This window comes from Salmo salar, chromosome 18, assembly GCF_965601325.2.
Source record: "Salmo salar chromosome 18, fSalSal1, whole genome shotgun sequence".
Lineage (NCBI taxonomy): Eukaryota > Metazoa > Chordata > Actinopteri > Salmoniformes > Salmonidae > Salmo > Salmo salar.
In genome coordinates, this window is record NC_138308.1 from 82,039,847 (window position 1) to 82,061,389 (window position 21,543).

Here is a 21,543-nt window from a genome sequence, read left to right on the forward strand (position 1 = left end):
TGTGGGTTTTGGGCCAATTTAAAGTCCCCTTCCAGCTATTTTGTTAACTTTTCCTGTTGAGAAATTATATACAAAGGAATAAATACAGTATTGTGTACACACACACACACACACACACACACACACACTCAAGGCGTTTGAGCGAAAGTGTTTTTTATACAACTGTGAAGTTCAAGCAGTTGGCACTCTGCATCCCCTTGCATGTTTGTGAGAATAATTGAGCCCCACAGTGGACGTGTCATAATACCCATAAAACCTAGAGGTCAAACATGGAAATGGTTCAAATATATATATTTTTTTCACCATTCATTTTATCAATTGTGGATTTTTCGCAACACTTCAAATAGGGGATGTGTTTCCTGTAGGCTTACCCTGGCGTGACATTTTGATAACCGTGTAAATCTCTCTTGGACAAGGAGACTTATCAAAATATTCAGTTCTATTTACTCTGATTCTAAAAATCCTAATTAACATAAAAGTAGACAGAGTGAAGACTACAAATCCCTGCAAGTTCCTGCACATCTCTAGCTGACACTTTTGCCATCAGCTACTAGCTACCTTGATCCAAAACAAAAGATATATTGAAGAAAAATAATATTTACTGTTCCATATTTTATTAAACTAATATTTGTTGTATTATTTATGCGTTTGGTCTTGTCATGTACAGAATACTATCTTAGTAGCAGTCAGATATTTATAATGTGCCATGAATACTAGGCTAGTATTTTGCAAAGAAGTCATATAGCTAGGTAGCTACCTAGATGATATTAGCAACATATACTTATTTTAGCAGCTCATCTTCTCCATCAACCGGTCGATTTAATCCCTTATTTCTGCCAACTACACTGAACAAAAATATACATGCAACAATTTCAAAGATTTTACTGGGTTATAGTTCATATAAGGAAATCGGTCAATTGAAATAAATTCATTCGACACTAAACTATGGATTTCACATGACTGGGCATACATATGTGCATTTGTTGGTCACAGATGCCTAAAAAAAAAAAAAAGTAGGAGTTTTTTTTGCACATTTTTGAGAAATAGGCTTTTTGCGCATATGGAACATTTCTGGGATCTTTTATTTCAAATCATGAAACATGGGACCAACACTACATGTTGCGTTTATATTTTTGTTCAGTATATATGAACAAGGTGAAATCTATTTCAATACATAATGTCCGAATGCACTGCTGTATTAAAGAAATTTAGAACTAACTTGTTGACATGTTCTGTTGCAGATTCAAAGACCAGATTAATTCATTGCAGAATGTATCTATCATGAATGAGTAAGCATATTTATTTGACAAGAATGCACCTAGTCACCCATCAATCATGTCAAACACCTGAACTCCAATAATTTCATTGTTATAGAGTCAAAATAGGTAACAATGCATACATATACCTTTTATACATAACATGTAAACATCTGACTTTGAAGTAAAGATTTAAATGATTTATTAATCAATGCCACAAATCTGGGACATTGAGCACCACATTCACTATTATTATCAGAGCGCACAGATTTTCTGCTTTTCCACTTTAGGAATTAGACCAGCATAAATAAAACAAAATATAAAACAGCATATTGTAATTTTGGTGGGTGAGTTACAAATGGGAAAAACTGGTTGTGTAAGGTAGGTTTTATCTAAAAATACTAGGTGAGCAGAATGATAAACAAATCAAATCAAATAAAATTTATTTTTATATAGCCCTTCGTACATCAGCTGATATTCTCAAAGTGCTGTACAGAAACCCAGCCTAAAACCCCAAACAGCAAGCAAAGCATGTGAAAGAAGCACGGTGGCTAGGAAAAACTCCCTAGGAAAAACAGACCCTAAACAATGAAGCCATGTCTAAACACACCTATATCAACACCCTTCTGGTCCATGTTGCTGCTGTCAATTGTGAGCAGCACATTTACTACTGCATTCAGTTTGAACCCCAGAATAACACTACACACGGAGAGGAACCTAAAGGCACATACAGTACCAACCAATAATACTCACCCGACGGGCAGGTGTGGACCAGTGCTGCCTTGGCTGCAGTCTTAGTTCGCAGCTACTCCCTCCTTAGCAGCAGCCGCCGCCATGGCATCAGTCAACAACTCCAACTTGAGTGGAGCATGCGTTTATACAGTATAGTATCAGTATATAAAGTAAGTACAGCGTTGACTCGAGGATGCTAATCAGTTCATCTGAGACCTCTCAAAAAGCCAGACTAAAATAATCCAGTTAGCTAGGGTAGCTACAGGTTAGGTAGTACGTGAAGTAGGCTACCCACACCTCACCCACAGACGTAAACAAACTATCAAGAACGCCTAGCCCTGGCTTCATCATATAAGTTAGCTAGCTAGTTACCTAGCAAGCTAGACTGTTGGTTTATTAAAGCCAAAGAAAGCTAAACTAGTTTTTAGGATTTTCTCAAGTATTTAAATGGCTAATGTAACCATCTATCCAGGCTAATGTTGCTAGATAACAGGCATTTTCAATTAAACATTCCCAAGACAGTTCACTGAATTGTTCATTTAAATAACTTTAGCCAATTTATTAATTAGTCAATATAGTTCATCCAGATATTCTTACCATTGCCTCATTTATTAAGCAGTCTCATCCAGATAATCATGGCCCTGGTGAGTGACGTAAAGCTTAAGAGACAGGCATTTGTAGTTCTGTATTATTGCTAATTAGCATTTCATATTTGGGGGATAAATACAGCCGAACATATTGAATTGTCACCTTGTCCGAGAGACATTGTATACGGTTATCAAAAGGTCACATCAGGGTAAGCCCACACGCAACACAGCTCTTATTTGAAGTGTTTTTAAAATCCACAATGGATCAAATGAATGGTGAAAAAACTACTGGAACCATTTCCGTGTTTGATCACTAGGTTTTATGGGTATTATGACTCATACTGTGGTAGACTATAGAGAACAGCCCAACAAACACACACACTTGTGCCATGTAATGTAGACAACTGCACCGCCTATTGAGTTGTACCTTTTTTTTTGTTAGGCAAATCATGTAATCAACGAGGTAGTCTGGAGGGGGGTCTTTAAAAATAGGTAGACTCCAAAATGACACTGTACTCGTTTAGTATAGTGGTCAGTATCCCCCGCCTATGACACGGGGGCGAGGAGACCGGGGTTCAATTCCCCGACTGGGAGGAAACACTTGTCTGTTAGAAGGCTCATTGTAAAGTACACTTGTCTTTACTCCTCTCTGAAGTGTGTGAGTTCAATCATTTTGAATGTTCTCTTTTCTTCTCCTCATAGGTCAGGAGTACAGAATGTATAACACATACGACGTGCACTTCTACGCTTCCTTTGCACTTATCATGCTATGGCCCAAACTAGCCCTCAGCCTGCAATATGACATTGGTGAGTAAAGCAGGGTCTGAATGTTATTGTGTGTGTGTGTGTGTGTGGTAGCTCTCTCCTGTCCTGGAGCATATGTGTTTCTGTGCGTGTTCACTATTTATGTATTATTTTTCAGCTGGCAGTGTTGTTTCGTGTGACCCGACTGAAAGACTCCATCTGATGAGTGGCAGAAATTCTCCTGTGAAGGTTAAGAATGTAGTCCCTCACGACATAGGAGACCCAGGTATAGGGGAAACGCACACATACTGTACTTATATTTCGCAACAATTCGTAAAGATATGGTCCTTCGAGCCGGATTCATATTCATAAATTGTGATCCTTTGAGACAGATTATCCCATACAGTGGTTGCTCCACTAAATGTTTTGCGATTATGCTGCGGTACTTAGAGGTAATTTGTGGTTTAGTACGGTACCCTGCGTCACCACTTCATTGCTCCAGACCAGCGCAAGGGGGAGTTAAAGCACTGATTATGCTTTTGGGTCCTACTGTATCTCTAACTTACAATGAATGGGGGACATAAACCTAAATAGAAACTGATAATTGTGCACAACTTCAGTATTACTTACTAAAACTGTTGTTACACTAAGGTTTTTGTTATTTTATTTTGCTCTTACTGTAGTACTGTAGCCCACTCCCGACCGGTCATGTTGTACAGCGCCTGAGTGGTGCCACGGTCTAAGACACTGCATTGCAGTGCAAGCTGTGTTGCTACAGATGCTGGTTCAGTGTGACAGGGTGGACCCCCACCCTGTCACACTGGGTAGCACAGAGCAACGCTTTAAGGGGCATTGCACTAATAATGGCGCTGACTAGGGAAACGTTCCCGCTGTTCTAGCAGGTACCTCTCTCCCTCTAAAAACAGAAATAAAAGTTTTGGCCTTTACAAATATTATTTTGGTCTTTAATCAGATTACAATCACTTTTAGTTTAACCTCCAAAATATTGTTATGTATTATCAAGTTGATGGCACAGTCATGTAGCTGGCACCTACAAAAAGCTGAGTGACTCACTCATTAATCAAAATAAATAAGTACCAACATTCTATATGATAGTCTTAAATAAAGAAATGTTTTGGTTATCTATGTACAGTATATAATAGCCCATATGTCGCCTACAATATGAGTCTCACTAGTGTTGAGTAATGTGGTCTAGGTCTTATTTAAAGAGCATATTGAAGTTAGAAGCAATAGGATTTGAAGCGCTAGCCTACAACTATTTTAGCACCGTTTCACACTGCTCTGAGACAAGCATGGGGACTGGTCTTGATAAATCAATGAGATTTTTTATTTTGACTCAGTCTCTGTGTATTGGTTAGACTAAAATGATGGTGTAGAAATGTTATCCTCCTAGTGTAACCTTTTATTTAACTAGGCAAGTCAGTTAAGAACTAATTCTTATTTACAAGCATAGCCAACTCCTTCCAACCAGTAGAGGAATTGAACCCCGGGTCTCCCGCGTGTCCGCGTAAGACACAGGGATTCTTTAGCTACAGTGGGGGGGGAAAGTATTTGGATCAGTCTATAATTTTAATGGTAGGTTTATTTGAACAGTGAGAGACAGAATAACAACAAAAATATCCAGAAAAACGCATGTCAGAAATATTATAAATTGATTTGCATTTTAATGAGGGAAATAAGTACCTGACCCCCTCTCAATCAGAAAGATTTCTGGCTCCCAGGTGTCTTTTATACAGGTAACGAGCTGAGATTAGGAGCACACTCTTAAAGGGAGTGCTCCTAATCAGTTTGTTACCTGTATAAAAGACACCTGTCCACAGAAGCAATCAATCAGATTCCAAACTCTCCACCATGGCCAAGACCAAAGAGCTTTCCAAGGATGTCAGGGACAAGATTGTAGACCTACACAAGGCTGGAATGGGCTACAAGACCATCGCCAAGGAGCTTGGTGAGAAGGTGACAACATTTGGTGTGATTATAAGCAAATGGAAGAAACACAAAAGAACTGTCAATATCCCTCGGCCTGGGGCTCCATGCAAGATCTCACCTCGTGGAGTTGCAATGATCATGAGAACGGTGAGGAATCAGCCCAGAACTACACGGGAGGATCTTGTCAATGATCTCAAGGCAGCTGGGACTATAGTCACCAAGAAAACAATTGGTAACACACTACGCCGTGAAGGACTGAAATCCTGCAGCGCCCGCAAGGTCCCCCTGCTCAAGAATACATGTACATGCCCATCTGAAGTTTGCCAATGAACATCTGAATGACTCAGAGGACAACTGGTGAAAGTGTTGTGGTCAGATGAGACTAAAATGGAACACTTTGACATCAATTCAACTCGCCATGTTTGGAGGAGGAGGAGGAATGCTGCCTATGACCCCAAGAACACCATCTCCACCGTCAAACATGGAGGTGGAAACATTATGCTTTGGGGGTGTTTTTCTGCTAAGGGGACAGGACAACTTCACCGCATCAAAGGGACGATGGACGGGGCCATGTACCGTCAAATCTTGGGTGAGAACTGCCTTCCCTCAGCCAGGGCATTGGAAATGGGTCGTGGATGGGTATTCCAGCATGACAATGACCCAAAACACACAGCCAAGGCAACAAAGGAGTGGCTCAAGAAGAAGCACATTAAGGTCCTGGAGTGGCCTAGCCAGTCTCCAGACCTTAATCCCATAGAAAATCTGGAGGGAGCTGAAGGTTCAAGTTGCCAAACGTCAGCCTTGAAACCTTAATGACTTGGAGAAGATCTGCAAAGAGGAGTGGGACAAAATCCCTCCTGAGATGTGTGCAAACCTGGTGGCCAACTACAAGAAACGTCTGACCTCTGATTGCCAACACGGGTTTTGCCACCAAGTACTAAGTAATGTTTTGCAGAGGGGTCAAATACTTATTTCCCTCATTAAAATGAAAATAATTTTATAACATTTTTGACATGCATTTTTCTGGATTTCTTTGTTATTCTGTCTCTCACTGTTCAAATAAACCTACTATTAAAATTATAGCCTGATCATTTCTTTGTAAGTAGGCAAACGTACAAAATTAGCAGGGGATCAAATACTTCCCCCCCCCCCACTGTAAATAGCCCAGTACTGTGTTACCTACTCCCGACCGTCACGTTGTACAGCGCCATATTTTCCGTTCCATCCTGACGGAAACCCAGAGGGTTTTTCGTTTTTCTTGAAATATAAACACCATAATATTAATCAAATTTATCCCAAACTCTCTAAAAGTAATTGGAAAGGTAGATACACATTTGTGACATTGTTGTTACAATAAAGAATGTAAACAAGATGCTGTGTTTTTATTTACAGTAATGACAGACAGCTGGAGGCATTTTGAAAACAAGTTTTCAAACACTTGTATCCTGATTTTTCAGAACAATCAACTCTTTATAGCCCAGCTACTGTAGGTGTGAACATCCCCCTACCTACAATGTATTCGATGCTTAAGTACTCTGAAGTGTTACATTTCTAACTCAAAACAGTGGTATACTATTTCTTTATGATTTTGTTAATAAAATAACAACAAAAGACATTCAAAATGCAGATGGTTATTTAAACTACATTTTAGTTGCACTTCCATCCTGCTCCACAACCACGGGTAGAACCTTGCTGAGGTGATCAATGTATTTGTTGCATTGTAGTATCGTCAATTTCTTTAGCCAAAATTTCTTGATGTCCTCAAAAGTTTGGACACACCTTTTGAGGACATCAAACCATTCCAGGGTTTTTTTTTATTTTTATAGAATTTTCTACATTGTAGAATAATAGTGACTACATCACAACTATGGAATAACACATATGGAATCAGTTAAGAACAAATTCTTATTTACAAGGACAGCCTACTCCTTCCTCCTAATCGGGGAATTTAACCCCGGTCTCCCACGTGCCCGCATGACACGGGGATTCTTTTTAGCTAAATAGCCCAGCACTGTAGCTTACTCCCGACCGTCACGTTGTACAGCGACATATTTTCCGTTCCATCCTAATGGAAACCCAGAGGGTTTTTTGTTTTTCTTGGAATAGAAACACCATAATATTAATCAAATGAACTAAGCAAAATGTCTTAACCTCTGTAGGGGGTGTGGGATGCTACCGTCCCACCTGGCCAACATCCAGTGAAATTGCAGAGCACCAAATTCAAAAACAGAAATACTCATTATAAAAATTCATAAAACATACAAGTGTTATACATCGGTTTAAAGATGAACTTCATGTTAATCCAACCACGGTGTCAGATTTCAAAAAGGCTTTACGGCAAAAGCATACCATGCGATTATCTGAGAACAGCGCCCAGCAGACAAATCATTACAAACAGTTACCAGCCAAGTAGAGGAGTTACACAAGTCAGAAATAGTGATAAAATTAATCACTTACCTTTGATGATCTTCATATGGTTGCACTCACAAGACTCCCATTTACTCAATAAATGTTTGTTTTGTTCAATAAAGTCCCTCTTTATATCCAAAAACCTTTTGTTCAGTAATCCGCAGTCACAACAGACAGACAAAGTCCGAAAAGTATCAGTAAAGTTAGTAGAAACATGTCAAACAATGTTTATAATCAATCATCAGGTTGTTTTTGGTCATAATAATCAATAACATTTCAACCAGACAAAAGCTTTGTCAATCTAAAAGGAAAACAAGAAAGGCATGCTCTCGGTCGTGCGCATGAAAAACCTCTGGGACACTGAATGGTCCACTCATTCAAAGTGGTCTTACTCCCTCATTTTTCACAATACAAGCCTGAATCAATTTCTAAAGACTGTTGACATCTAGTGGAAGCCATAGGAAGTGCAACTTGAGTCCTAAGTAAATGCATACTGTAATGGCATTCAATAGAAAACTACAAACATAAAAAAATCCAACTTCCTGGATGGATTTTTCTCAGGTTTTTGCCTGCCATATCAGTTCTGTTATACTCAGACATTATTTTTTTTTTAAACTTGTGTTTTCTATCCAAATCTACCAATTATATGCATATCCTAGCTTCTGGGCCTGAGTAGCAGGCAGTTTACTTTGGGCACGCTTTTCATCCGGAGGTGAAAATAGTGCCCCCTACCCTAGTGAAGTTAATCAGTCCCATTATGTTCTTACAAAAAAAGGTTTTAAATTCTCTGGTACAGCCACTATTGAAGGCTATAAAATGCTTCTCAAAGATGCCCTCTGCTGGTCAAACTAGCATTAATAGTACCAGCAGTTGGCACTTAAATAACATGCCATGGAATTCTGAGGCATCACACAAACTGTGCTGCAGTACGTTGCAACTTTTTAAAGGGCGTGTGTGTGTGTGCTGATCCAAAACATAAATGCAACAATTTCAACGTTTTTACGGAGTTAAAGTTCATATAAGGAAATAAGTCAATTTTAAATAAATTCTTCAGGCCCTACTCTATGGATTTCACATGACTAGGAATACAGATATGCATCTGTTGGTCACATACCTTTTTAAAAAATGTAGTTGCGTAGTTGCATAACTTAAATGCATTTAATAATTAAAGATCTTTAGGGTTACGGTATATTTTGGAGTGTTATACATTTTCATAAACAATGTATCTGGTGTGACCACCATTTGCCTCATGCAGTGCTTCACGTCTCCTTCAGAGTTGATCAGGCTGATGATTATGGAATGTTGTCCCTCTTCAATGACTGCGAAGTTCCTGGATATTGGCGGGAACTGGAACACGCTGTCGTACACGTCGATCCAGGGCATCCCACACATGCTCAATGGGTGATATGTCTGAGTTTGCAGGCCATGGAAGCACTGGGACATTTTCAGCTTTCAGGAATTGGGTAGAGATCCTTGCGACATGGGGCCATGCATCATCATGCTGAAACATGATGGCGGAGGATGAATGGCACGACAATGGGCCTCAGGATCTCGTCACGGTATATCTGTGCATTCAATTGCCATCGATAAAATGCAATTGTGTTTGTTGTCCATAGCTTATGCCTGCCCATACCATAACCCCACCACCACCATGGGGCACTCTGTTCACAATGTTGACATCATCAAAGCGCTCGCCCACACATCGCCATACACGTGGTCTGCGGTTGTGAGGCCGGTTGGACGTAGTACCAAATTCTTTAAAACAACGTTGGAGGCAGTTTATGGTAGAGAAATTAACATTAAATTCTCTGGCAACAATTATTTTGTCAGAAATGTGCTATTTAAATAAAGTTTGATTTGATCTAGATGACGAGCCGTGGCAGCGTGTCAACGCCTACCTGATCCACGACACGGCCGACTGGAAGGACCTGAACCTGAAGTTTGTCCTGCAGGTCTACAGAGACTTCCACCTGACCCAGGACACACAGTACCTCCAGGACATGTGGCCCATCTGCCAGGTAGGAAGGAGTCTCAGAGGATGAGTGCTGATAGGATCAGTTACAATAATAAGGTCATATAGATCTGCAGTCAGTTTCTGTAGCGTAGTGGTTATCACGTTCGCCTAACACGCGATAGGTCCCCGGTTCGAGACGGGCAGAAAAGTTTTTTTTCCCTCTGAGCAACACATGTCATTAACTGTTTTCATAAACAGAATCTAAAGCACTCAAGTTATGCAGTAGAGCAGTTGGTATTTATGAAATGGAACACTCTATCCACAACATTAAAACAATAGCTATTGATCCTCTGTGGCTAAATTGTGCTCTATGGTGTAGTAATTTAAATGGTTTTATTTATGTACCCACAAGACAAAACGTAACTTTTTGGCGAATGTATTTAATAATTATAATTAACACTTACAATAATAAGGATTGTATTATTTAATAAATGTTATTATATCCCCTTCAGGCCGTGATGGAGTCAGAGATGAAGTTTGATACGGACGGAGACGGTCTGATAGAGAACTCCGGCTACGCCGACCAGACCTACGACGGATGGACCGCAACAGGACCTAGGTGAGAGCTGAGGAAAAGGGAGGGAGCTGGTAAATGTCGTGACATAACTTGTAACAATACTCATTGTAGTAGAGGTTCCCGCTGATGGCGAACAGGAAAAGACGAAGTCCGTTGACGGAGTTGTATTTTTAGTTGCTTCCCTGACCCACCCCAGGGAAGTGAGACTGTGTTCTAAGGTCACATCAAAGAATTCAACTTCCTGTCGACCAGGAATTATACTGCATGCATGTTTTAATGTATGAGGCGAGGTCACACCTGAGTTCCAGTTGTAATTTAAAGATTTCCATGTGTTACGTTTGTAGTGTTAGTTTAAAGGAATTATATTCTGCTTTCTCCCTCTTTCAGTGCGTACTGTGGGGGTCTGTGGCTGGCCTCTGTGTGTGTGATGTGTAAAATGGCCAGGCTGGTGAACAATGAGGCTGCCTTCCAGCACTTCCGAGACATACTAGACCGGGGGAGCGCCGCCTTCGACAAGCTGCTGTGGAATGGTCAGTACCATATTTCTGCCTGTAGTGGGCGCACGTTCAGTAATGAATAGGGAGTAATGCTGAAATGATTGTTTTGTGTTACACATTCTTCAGCAATGTCACACGTTTGCTAAGAAATGTGTTATTGGGATATGTGTTTTATAGAGTTTGAATTTAAGCCACAATTCTGTAGTAAACAACTAGCAACTAAACTTCTGGAATACTAATTCTATTGTACATGAATCATAGACAAGCATACATTTATTTATGGTCATTATACCAGAGTGTCATATACTAGTGATGGTGTGGGGTCTGTGTCAGATATGTTATAGTTAGTATTCTTAATAAATAACTTCAGTCCTGGTTTAGTATAGTGGTCAGTATCCCCGCCTGTCATGCGGGAGCCAGGGAGACCGGGCTCCAATTCCCTGACGGGTTGGGAATTTGAGATAAGAGATAAGCCTCATAGTAAAAACACCATTCACAGCCTGGCTCTAATTTAGCTGTATAATTAAGACTAAAAGCTGACTATATCGCTGTCTCTTCAGGCCGGTACTACAACTACGACAGTAGTGGGCAGGATCTCTCCAACAGTGTGATGTCAGACCAGTGTGCTGGCCAGTGGTTCCTACGGGCATCTGGATTGGGAGATGGCCAGTTTCAGGTCAGACACAAAGCCAAGACATAAATAGTAATACTATTGTTGACTACTAAAACCCTAATAAAAAAAAAACGATTGACCAAACACGCGCCACAAACTGGGCAAACAGAGGAACATTTTGATCCTGATCAGACTGATGTTTTCAACCTCCACTGGTCTAGTAATGATTGTACTATGATTTTTATCCGATTTTTCTTACTTATTGGAATGGGACTTCGTTGCTTATATTATCGCGTATTCCTTTTTTATCTTGCTGACTATGTAAAGTGACAGTGCCTTAAAGTGCTTAAAATAACTTGTAAAATGATTACTGTTAATGACATCCTGACTCAACATAGCATTCTGACCACACTGATTGTCTCTAACTACACAAACAAAACAAAGCACTACCCCTCCCCAGGCCTTTCCTAAGGAGAAGATTTGCAGTGCACTGAAGTCTGTGTTTGACCTGAACGTGATGAGTTTCGCTGGGGGTCAGATGGGTGCGGTCAACGGTATGAGGCCGGAGGGGGTACCTGACCACTCCAGTGTCCAGTCAGACGAGGTGTGGATCGGGGTGGTCTACGGACTGGCTGCTATTATGATCCATGAGGTGAGTGAGTGAGAAAGTCAGCAGGGGGAGAGGGGAGGGAAGCCTCCTGACCTTTTGAACAAACCTTTTTCAAGTAACGGTGACTAACCCCATTCCGTACAAATGTGGCAACCGCGACATTCAAACGAGGCTGCAATGAAAACTAATGGGAATGTAGCGACTTTGTAGACATCAAAATCTGGTGTGTGAACTATTCAAGCGTTGATTGACATGGTAATGGCTCTATAGTATTGGAGAAAAGTTGAAAAAACGGACCACGAGTCATGGCGTAACGTACAGCATGCATAAAGCAACTAATTCTGTCTTATAGCCTCTCTCCACCAGGTGTAGCACTTCTCTCACCGTTTAAAAACAAGAAGGGGACAGTGTAAGGGGGGATACCTAGTCATTTTTTGCATCATCATTGCAAGCTATCATGACTCTCAAAAGCCGCTGTTTACTTTTGAAGATCACTTTAGCACCGCCCGAAAAACCCAATTCAAATTCGACACAAACCTTCAAATAGGTATGTAATGACACATTCTATAAACTCTTTATAATGTTGTATTTACATTTTAGAGGCGATAAGGTGATAAGTTGGACAGATCGAGTGAAAAAAGCCGTTTCCCCACACGACATCTCCTTCTCACTATCACGCAGTAGGTTTCGCTTCCCCACCCGCCATTTTTAAAAAGACCTGACGGAGCTCATTGCCTTCTTGAATCATGCAGAGATGGGCATCATGGAGTAGAGGTTGACCGATTATGATTTTTCACCGCCAATACCGATTTATTGGAGGACCAAAAAAAGCTGATGCCGAATTTTATATATACAGTGGGGGGAAAAAGTATTTGATCCCCTACTGATTTTGTACGTTTGCCCACTTACAAAGAAATGATCAGTGTATATTTTTAATATAAGGTTTATTTGAACAGTGAGAGACAGAATAACAACAACAAAAAATCCAGAAAAACGCATGTCAAAAATGTTATGAAATTATTTGCATTTTAATGAGAGAAATAAGTATTTGACCCCTCTGCAAAACATGACTTAGTACTTGGTGGAAAAACCCTTGTTGGCAATCAGAGGTCAGACGTTTCTTGTAGTTGGCCACCAGGTTTGCACACATCTCAGGAGGGATTTTGTCCCACTCCTCTTTGCAGCTCTTCTCCAAGTCATTAAGGTTTCGAGGCTGACGTTTGACAACTCGAACCTTCAACTCCCTCCACAGATTTTCTATGAGATTAAGGTCTGGAGACTGGCTAGGCCACTCCAGGACCTTAGTGTGCTTCTTCTTGAACCACTCCTTTGTTGCCTTGGCTGTGTGTTTTGGGTCATTGTCATGCTGGAATACCCATCCACGACCCATTTTCAACGCCCTGGCTGAGGGAAGGAGGTTCTCACCCAAGATTTGACGGTACATGGCCCCGTCTATCGTCCCTTTGATGCGGTGAAGTTGTCCTATGCCCTTAGCAGAAAAACACCCCCAAAGCATAATGTTTCCACCTCCATGTTTGACGGTGGAGATGGTGTTCTTGGGGTCATAGGCAGCATTCCTCCTCCTCCTCCAAACACGGCGAGTTGAGTTGATGCCAAAAAGCTCAATTTTGGTCTCATCTGACCACAACACTTTCACCAGTTGTCCTCTGAATCATTCAGATGTTCATTGGCAAACTTCAGACGGGCATGTATATGTATTCTTGAGCAGGGGGACCTTGTGGGCGCTGCAGGATTTCAGTCCTTCACGGCGTAGTGTATTACCAATTGTTTTCTTGGTGACTATGGTCCCAGCTGCCTTGAGATCATTGACAAGATCCTCCCGTGTAGTTCTGGGCTGATTCCTCACCGTTCTCATGATCATTGCAACCCCACGAGGTGAGATCTTGCATGGAGCCCCAGGCCGAGGGATATTGACAGTTCTTTTGTGTTTCTTCCATTTGCTTATAATCGCACCAAATGTTGTCACCTTCTCACCAAGCTGCTTGGCGATGGTCTTGTAGCCCATTCCAGCCTTGTGTAGGTCTACAATCTTGTCCCTGACATCCTTGGAGAGCTCTTTGGTCTTGGCCATGGTGGAGAGTTTGGAATCTGATTGATTGATTGCATCTGTGGACAGGTGTCTTTTATACAGGTAACAAGCTGCGGTTAGGAGCACTCCCTTTAAGAGTGTGCTCCAAATCTCAGCTCGTTACCTGTATAAAAGACACCTGGGAGCCAGAAATCTTTCTGATTGAGAGGGGGTCAGATACTTATTTCCCTCATTAAAATGCAAATCAATTTATAACATTTTTGACATGCGTTTTTCTGGATATTTTTGTTGTTATTCTGTCTCACTGTTCAAATAAACCTACCACTAAAATTATACACTGATCCTTTCTTTATCAGTGGGCAAACGTACAAAATCAGCAGGGGATCAAATACTTTTTTCCCCCACTGTGTGTGTGTGTGTGTGTGTGTGTGTGTGTGTGTGTGTGTGTGTGTGTGTGTGATAATGACAATTACAACAATACTGAATGAACACTTAACTTAATATAATGCATCAATAAAATCAATTTGGTCTCAAATAAATAATGAAACATGTTCAATTTGGTTTAAATAATGCAAAAACACAGTGTTGGAGAAGAAAGTAAAAGTGAAATATGTGCCATGTAAAAAAGCTAACGTATAAGTTCCTTGCTCAGAACATATGAAAGCTGGTGGTTCCTTTTAACATGAGTCTTCAATATTCAGTAAGACGTTTTAGGTTGTAGTTATTATAGGACTATTTCTCTCTATACCATTTGTATTTCATATACCTTTGTCTATTGGATGTTCTAATAGGCACTATAGTATTGCCAGCCTAATCTCGGGAGTTGATAGGCTTGACGTCATAAACAGCGCAATGCTTGAAGCACAGCGAAGAGCTGCTGGCAAATGCAGTAAAGTGCTGTTTGAATGAATGCTTACGAGCCTGCTGCTGCCTACCACCGCTCAGTCAGACTGCTCTATCAAATATCAAATCATAGACTTAATTATAATATAATAACACAGAAATACGAGCCATAGGTCATTAATATGGTCAAATCCAGAAACTATAATTTTGAAAACAAAACTTTTATTCTTTCAGTGAAATACGGAACCGTTCCGTATTTTATCTAACGGGTGGCATCCCTAAGTCTAAATATTGCTGTTACATTGCACAACCTTCAATGTTATGTCATAATTATGTACAATTCTGGCAAATTAATTACGGTCTTTGTTAGGAAGAAATGGTCTTCACACAGTTCGCAACGAGCCAGGCGGCCCAAACTGCTGCATATACCCTGACTCTGCTTGCACAGAACGCAGGAGAAGTGACACAATTTCCCTAGTTAAAAGAAATTCATGTTAGCAGGCAATATTAACTAAATATACAGGTTTAAAAATATATTTTTGTGTATTGATTTTAAGAAAGGCATTGATGTTTATGGTTAGGTCACATTGGTGCAACGACATTTTCACGAATGCGCTTGTTAAATCATCACCCGTTTGGGCGAAGTAGGCTGTGATTCAATGGTAAATTAACAGGCACCGCATCGATTATATGCAACACAGGACAAGCTAGATAACTACACATGGTTGACGATATTACTAGATAAACTAGTGATTATGTTAAGATTGATAGTTTTTTATAAGATAAGTTTAATGCTAGCTAGCACCTTACCTTGGCTCCTTGCTGCACTCGCATAACAGGTGGTCAGCCTGCCACGCAGTCTCCTCGTGGAGTGTGATGTAATCGGCCATAATCGGTGTCCAAAAATGCCTATTACCGATTGTTATGTAAACTTGAAATCGGCCATTCCGATTAATCTGTCGACCTCTATCATTGATTTTGTTGGAAATGGGAGAAATTGTGCTTTTACAATGCTATTGATATTACAGTTGATCTGGAAGTATTAGGTTTTTTGGGTGCTAAAATAAGGTCAATTCTGCAGACCAGCGCGATGTACAAAAGTGAGTTAGTTCATTTCAGTAAATTCAACAAATAATACAAAATGTAACATTTTCAGATATGACATCCAATCCTCTCCCATCTTCCACATTTCAACCCAAAATATCTTACTTCTAAACCTACCTCTATGTACTATGTCAATCCAATCGATTTACCAATCATGGAAAACCAATATCTCACCTCTGAACCCATCTCTCTGTCTCTGTGTCAGGGTATGTTGGAGGAGGGTCTACGTACAGCAGAGGGCTGCTACCGGACGGTGTGGGAGCGTCTGGGCATGGCCTTTCAGACCCCGGAGGCCTACTGTGAGAAGGGCATCTACCGCTCCCTGGCCTACATGAGGCCTCTCAGCATCTGGGCCATGCAGCTGGCCCTGGATACCTCACCACCACGAGACCAGTCCCCCCAGACCACCACCACACCTACTGACCAGGCCCCCCAGACCACCACCACGAAACCAACTGAGACTGAGGGAGAACCAGGACAGAAGGAGAGTCGGGACCAGGGTCACATTCAGTAGTCTAAAAGTTATCGAAAGTAGCTGATTCCACCACAGAGACTGAGTTGCTGGGACAGGGACAGAGGGGATACCAGAGGAAGATCTCAAGGCGAGAGAGGACATGAGGAGTATACAATTGTCTCTTTCTCAAAACCCATTGGATTGGAAAGCCAGAGGTCCCTTCCCTCTGACCTTCTCCCAATGGGTTTTGAGAAGGAGGGGATGAGAGAGGACATGAGTATACAATTGAGATCTTCCCAATGAGAGGAGAGTCAGGACCAGGGCCATGTTCAGAAGCCTAAATGTTGTTGAAAGATGCATATAGAACTGTTATGAATTGACCGGAGATTAATTATTCTATGTCGGAGAGGGGTGTTAGTTCTACGTAACATATTTATATCAGAAAATGCCACAACGTTGTGCCCTGCTGAACACGTCCCTGGACCAGACTGGTGTGGATAAGGAGAGACCGAAAAAAAAGGGGTTGTCCCAGAACTGAGGCAGTCGAACTGAAGAACTACAACATTTGATTCTCTAAAGATTTCAAGTTCCAGAATCTAATGACTGAACCTTGCCCTCTGGCTGTCTGTCATCTCATTCTACATGGAGTTTACAACGCTACATCCTGTTCCACTGGTTGTCTCTGTAGACACACACACACACATCCTGAAGACACAACCATAAATACTCAAGCTTGCATATACAGAACAAAACAAGCTCAAATGCAAAGTGTGACAATGACTCTGTATATCACTGTAGCAGCTATAATCAAATTAGTCTTAATTTGAATGAGAATATGTTTATTATTTCAGACTTCTACTGGCAGGTTTAACCAATGGTAGACTGAGTCCAGAAGTCTAATAAAGACTTGATAAAAATCGGTATTTGAAGATTATTCTTTATTTCTCTATATGTTTGAATGCTGTATAAACTGTTGAAAAAACAAAACGAGTTGTCTGAATCTTTTTTACTGAGTTTTGTAGTGATGGGGGAAAAATCCTTACAGTTCAAGGAGGGGTTACTGCCCACTACTAATGAGGACTGAGTGTGTGCTGGAATTAATCACACAACAGCATCCTGTTCCACTGGTTGTCCATATAAGTACACACTAGGGACTGTCATGGTTATTTGAGTTTATTCAAGTTTTTTCTAAATTACATTATCATTGAGACATTACATACAGGGATATACCATGACAATTGAAATTATTTAATAAAACAAACGTTTGAATTTAGTTATGTATTTTATGTGTTATGTGTTTTTTTGAACGTCGACTATCTGGATACCAGGAAAAAGTCATAGTCCGAATCGTTAAATCATTAAAAATGCCCATCCCGAACACACACAATACCAACATTTTCCCATATCAAGTCCAGCGCACACTTTAAACACACATCCAATGAGACAAATACATTCATGTGAATTTTCTCAAAGTTGGTGACATAGTTATTTATCGTAATGTGGTTGCTGAAAACGATCTAGCAGTCTAACAAAAGAGTAGATAATAGATTATGAATGTATTGTTCCACAAAGCAAATGTATATATACTGTGTATGTGTATATATATATATATATATATATATGATATAGTCTGTCAAGCCAGATTATTACATATTGATGATATGGTCCTTCGAGACAGATTCATATACGTCATATACGACCGCCCTCAAAGAGCTTCACTGGACTTTAAGCAAACTGGAAACCACATATCCTGAGGCCGCATTTATTGCAGCTGGGGATTTTTACATAGCAAATTTGAGAACAAGGCTACCTAAATTCTATCAGCATATTGACTGTAGTACTCATGCTGGCAAAACTCTGGATCACCGCTACTCTAACTTCCGTGATGCATACAAGGCCCTCCCCCATCCTCCTTTTGACAAATCTGACCACCACTCCATTTTGCTCCTCCCTTCCTATAGGCAGAAACTTAAACAGGATGCACCCGTGATAAGAACTATTCAACGGTGGTCTGACCAATTGGAATCCACACTTCAAGATTGTTTTGATCACGCGGACTAGGACATGATCCGGGTAGCCTCAGAGAATAATATCGAAATATATGCTGATTCGGTGAGTAAGTTTATAAGGAAGTGCAGAGGAGATGTTGTACCCACTGTGACTATTAAAACCAACCCTAACCAGAAACCGTGGATAGATGATGGCATTTGCGCAAACAAAGCGCGAACCACAGCATTTAACCATGGAAAGGTGACTGGGAATATGGCCGAATGCAAACAGTGTAGTTATTCCCTCCGCAAGGCAATCAAACAAGCAAAATGTCAGTATAGAGACAAAGTGGAGTCGCAATTCAACGGCTCAGACACGAGACGTATGTGGCAGGGTATACAGACAATCACGGACTACAGAAAGAAAACCAGTCACGTGGCGGACACTGGTGTCTTGCTTCCGGTCAAACTAAACAGCTTCTTCACCCGCTTTGAGGATAACAGAGTGCCACTGACGTGGCCCGCTACCAAGGACTGTGGGCTCTCCTTCTCCGTGGCCGACGTAAGACATTTAAGCGTGTTAACCCTCACAAGTCTGACGGCCCAGACGGCATACCTAGCCGCGTCCTCAGAGCATGCGCAGACCAGCTGGCTGGAGTGTTTACGTACATATTCAATCTCTCCCTATCCCAGTCCGCGGTCCCACATGCTTCAAGCCACCATTGTTCCTGTATCCAAAAAAGCAAAGGTAACTGAACTAAATGCCTATCGCCCTGTAGCACTCACTTCTGTCATCATGAAGTGCTTTGAGAGACTAGTCAAGGATCATATCACCTTACCAGTCACCCTGGACCCACTTCGATTTGCTTACCGCCCCAATAGATCCACAGACGATGCAATCGCCATCGCACTGCACACTGTCCTATCCCATCTGGAAAAGAGGAATACCTATGTAAGAATGCTGTTCATTGACTGCAGCTCAGCATTCAACACCATAGTACCCTCCAAGCTCATCACTAAGCTCGAGGCCCAAAACAAAGGAGATGATCGTAGACTTCAGGAAACAGCAGAGGGAGCATCCCCCTATCCACATCGACGGTACCACAGTGGAGAAGGTGAAAGCTTTAAGTTCCTTGGCGTAACACATCACTGACAAACTGAAATGGTACACCCACACAGACAGTGTGGTGAATAAGGCGCAACAGCGCTGAAGAAATTTGGCTTGTCACTAAAAACCCTCACAAACGTTTACAGATGCACAATTGAGAGCATCCTGTCGGGCTGTATCACCGCATGGTACGGCAACTGCACCACCCACAACCTCAGGGCTCTCCAGAGGGTAGTGAGGTCTGCACAACGCATCACCGGGGGCAAACTCCCTGCCCTCCAGGACACTGGAGAGACTGAAAAACAGCTATCTCAAGGCCATCACTGTTAAAACAGCCATCAATAGCACATTAGAGGCTGCTGCCTATAGGCATAGACTAGAAATCATATCCACTTTAATAAATGGAACACTAGTCACTTTAATAATGTTTACATATCTTGCATTACTCATCTCATATGTATATACTGTATTCTATACTATTCTACTGTATCTTAGTCTATGTCGCTCTGACATTGCTCTTCCTATATTTATATATTCTTAATTCCATTCCTTTACTTAGATTGGTGTGTATAGGGTATATGTTGTGAAATTGTTAGATATTACTTGTTAGATATTAATACACTGTCGGGACTAGAAGCACAAGCATTTCGGTACACCCGCAATAACATCTGCTAAACACGTGTATGTCACCAATACAATTTGATTTGATACATACTGACATGGTCCTTCGAGCCGGACTCATATACATTATATATGGTCCTTCGAGCAGGATGCTTATCTAGATACAATGATAAGGTCCTTTGAGACAGATTTATATTTTCCCAAACAGAATGGTCAAGATATACAGTAATAACACCACAGACCTTTACAAATCAGGTCAATGACACCCATTTTACCAGTGGTTTCAATGCGACTGTTCTCATGTTGTATGTTCAAACACATAAATCAAATCTTTAGATTAACAGTTTAAGGCTCAAAGCAATTGAACCACAGACATGGATTTGGTAGAAAGCTGAACTTTGACCCCTGGCTGTCTGTGATCTCATTTTATATGGAGTTTAGATATATGGTGAAGCTATTCTGCAACTGATGATCACAGGCCACTGACACCCATTTTACTAGGATGTAAAATATCATACTCCTCCTCTTTTACATTCAACAACTCACCAATCATGTCTAAAAACAGAATACACGTCATCAAATTTACACTCCAGGAAAGTGTTCTTACATCACAGAGCTCAACAATTAGAAAACCCTCGTCCCTGGGTGGGCTTGAACCACCAACCTTTAGATTAACAGTCTAACGCGCTAACCAATTGCGCCACAGAGACTAAACTGGTAAACCATGGACCCACGTGGAACAAGGACTACGTTCATTTCATGGAAATCACTCCGCCGTTACGTTGTTGCAAAAATGCTATTATCTTATCCAGAAAGAGACATATTCAGCTTTCATTCATAATTGTGTGGCAAAACAGAGGGGTAACATCCAGATCTGAACAGACGTATATACTACGTGGTTTATCTCAAAGACAGACGTTTTCTGAATATTGTTCATGTCCCTCCCAACCCGTCTCCCGTTGACAGGCGGGGATACTGACAACTATTACTTACGAGGACTGAGTGTGTGCTGGAATTCTACCCATGCACATCAGTTAACAATGCCAGAGGATCCCTTGTTCCACTGGTTGTAGACGCACATACACACACTTGGGACGATCACGGTTATTTCAATAGGCTGGCGATAAGCTTAGGTCTGCATATTATGTCCATAGAAACACATTGGTTTTATCCTGGACAGATTTTGGGAAGAGTGAGCCTTCACATTTTCCCTCTTCCTCTCGGCTGAAACTATCTCACCGGAGAAAGCATGCAAGGAGAGCACTGTGGTACTCTATTATAGATTCTGAATTCATGGTCCCTGAGCCAGATCGATCTCCATAATATATGGTCCTTCGAGACGGATTCTTATCTATATACAATTATATGTTCCTTTGAGTGAGATGTATATTTTCAAAACAGAACGGTCAAGATCTACAGTAATAAAACAACAGACCTTTGCCACCA

General features: G+C 41.1%; 1 protein-coding gene and 1 non-coding gene across 15 annotated transcripts in view; one reads left to right on the top strand and one right to left on the bottom strand.

Annotated features, from left to right (window-relative positions):
• The window catches only part of gba2 (glucosidase, beta (bile acid) 2), a 43,959-nt gene extending 26,592 nt beyond the window's left edge, over positions 1-17,367 (top strand). For all 14 annotated transcript variants that reach the window (XM_014156205.3, XM_014156208.3, XM_014156207.3 and 11 more), the window contains 8 exons: positions 3,278-3,382; positions 3,498-3,605; positions 9,545-9,696; positions 10,145-10,251; positions 10,597-10,739; positions 11,267-11,382; positions 11,780-11,971; positions 16,132-17,367. In XM_014156205.3, the coding sequence (XP_014011680.2) occupies positions 3,278-3,382; positions 3,498-3,605; positions 9,545-9,696; positions 10,145-10,251; positions 10,597-10,739; positions 11,267-11,382; positions 11,780-11,971; positions 16,132-16,440 (1,232 nt within the window). In that variant the 3' untranslated portion in view covers positions 16,441-17,367. The remainder of the gene's footprint in view (positions 1-3,277; positions 3,383-3,497; positions 3,606-9,544; positions 9,697-10,144; positions 10,252-10,596; positions 10,740-11,266; positions 11,383-11,779; positions 11,972-16,131) is intronic.
• Positions 17,368-20,733: 3,366 nt separating this feature from the next.
• trnan-guu (transfer RNA asparagine (anticodon GUU)) lies at positions 20,734-20,807 on the bottom strand. Its single transcript has one exon. It is a non-coding gene; the product is annotated as a tRNA-Asn (tRNA).
• Positions 20,808-21,543: the final 736 nt, after the last annotated feature.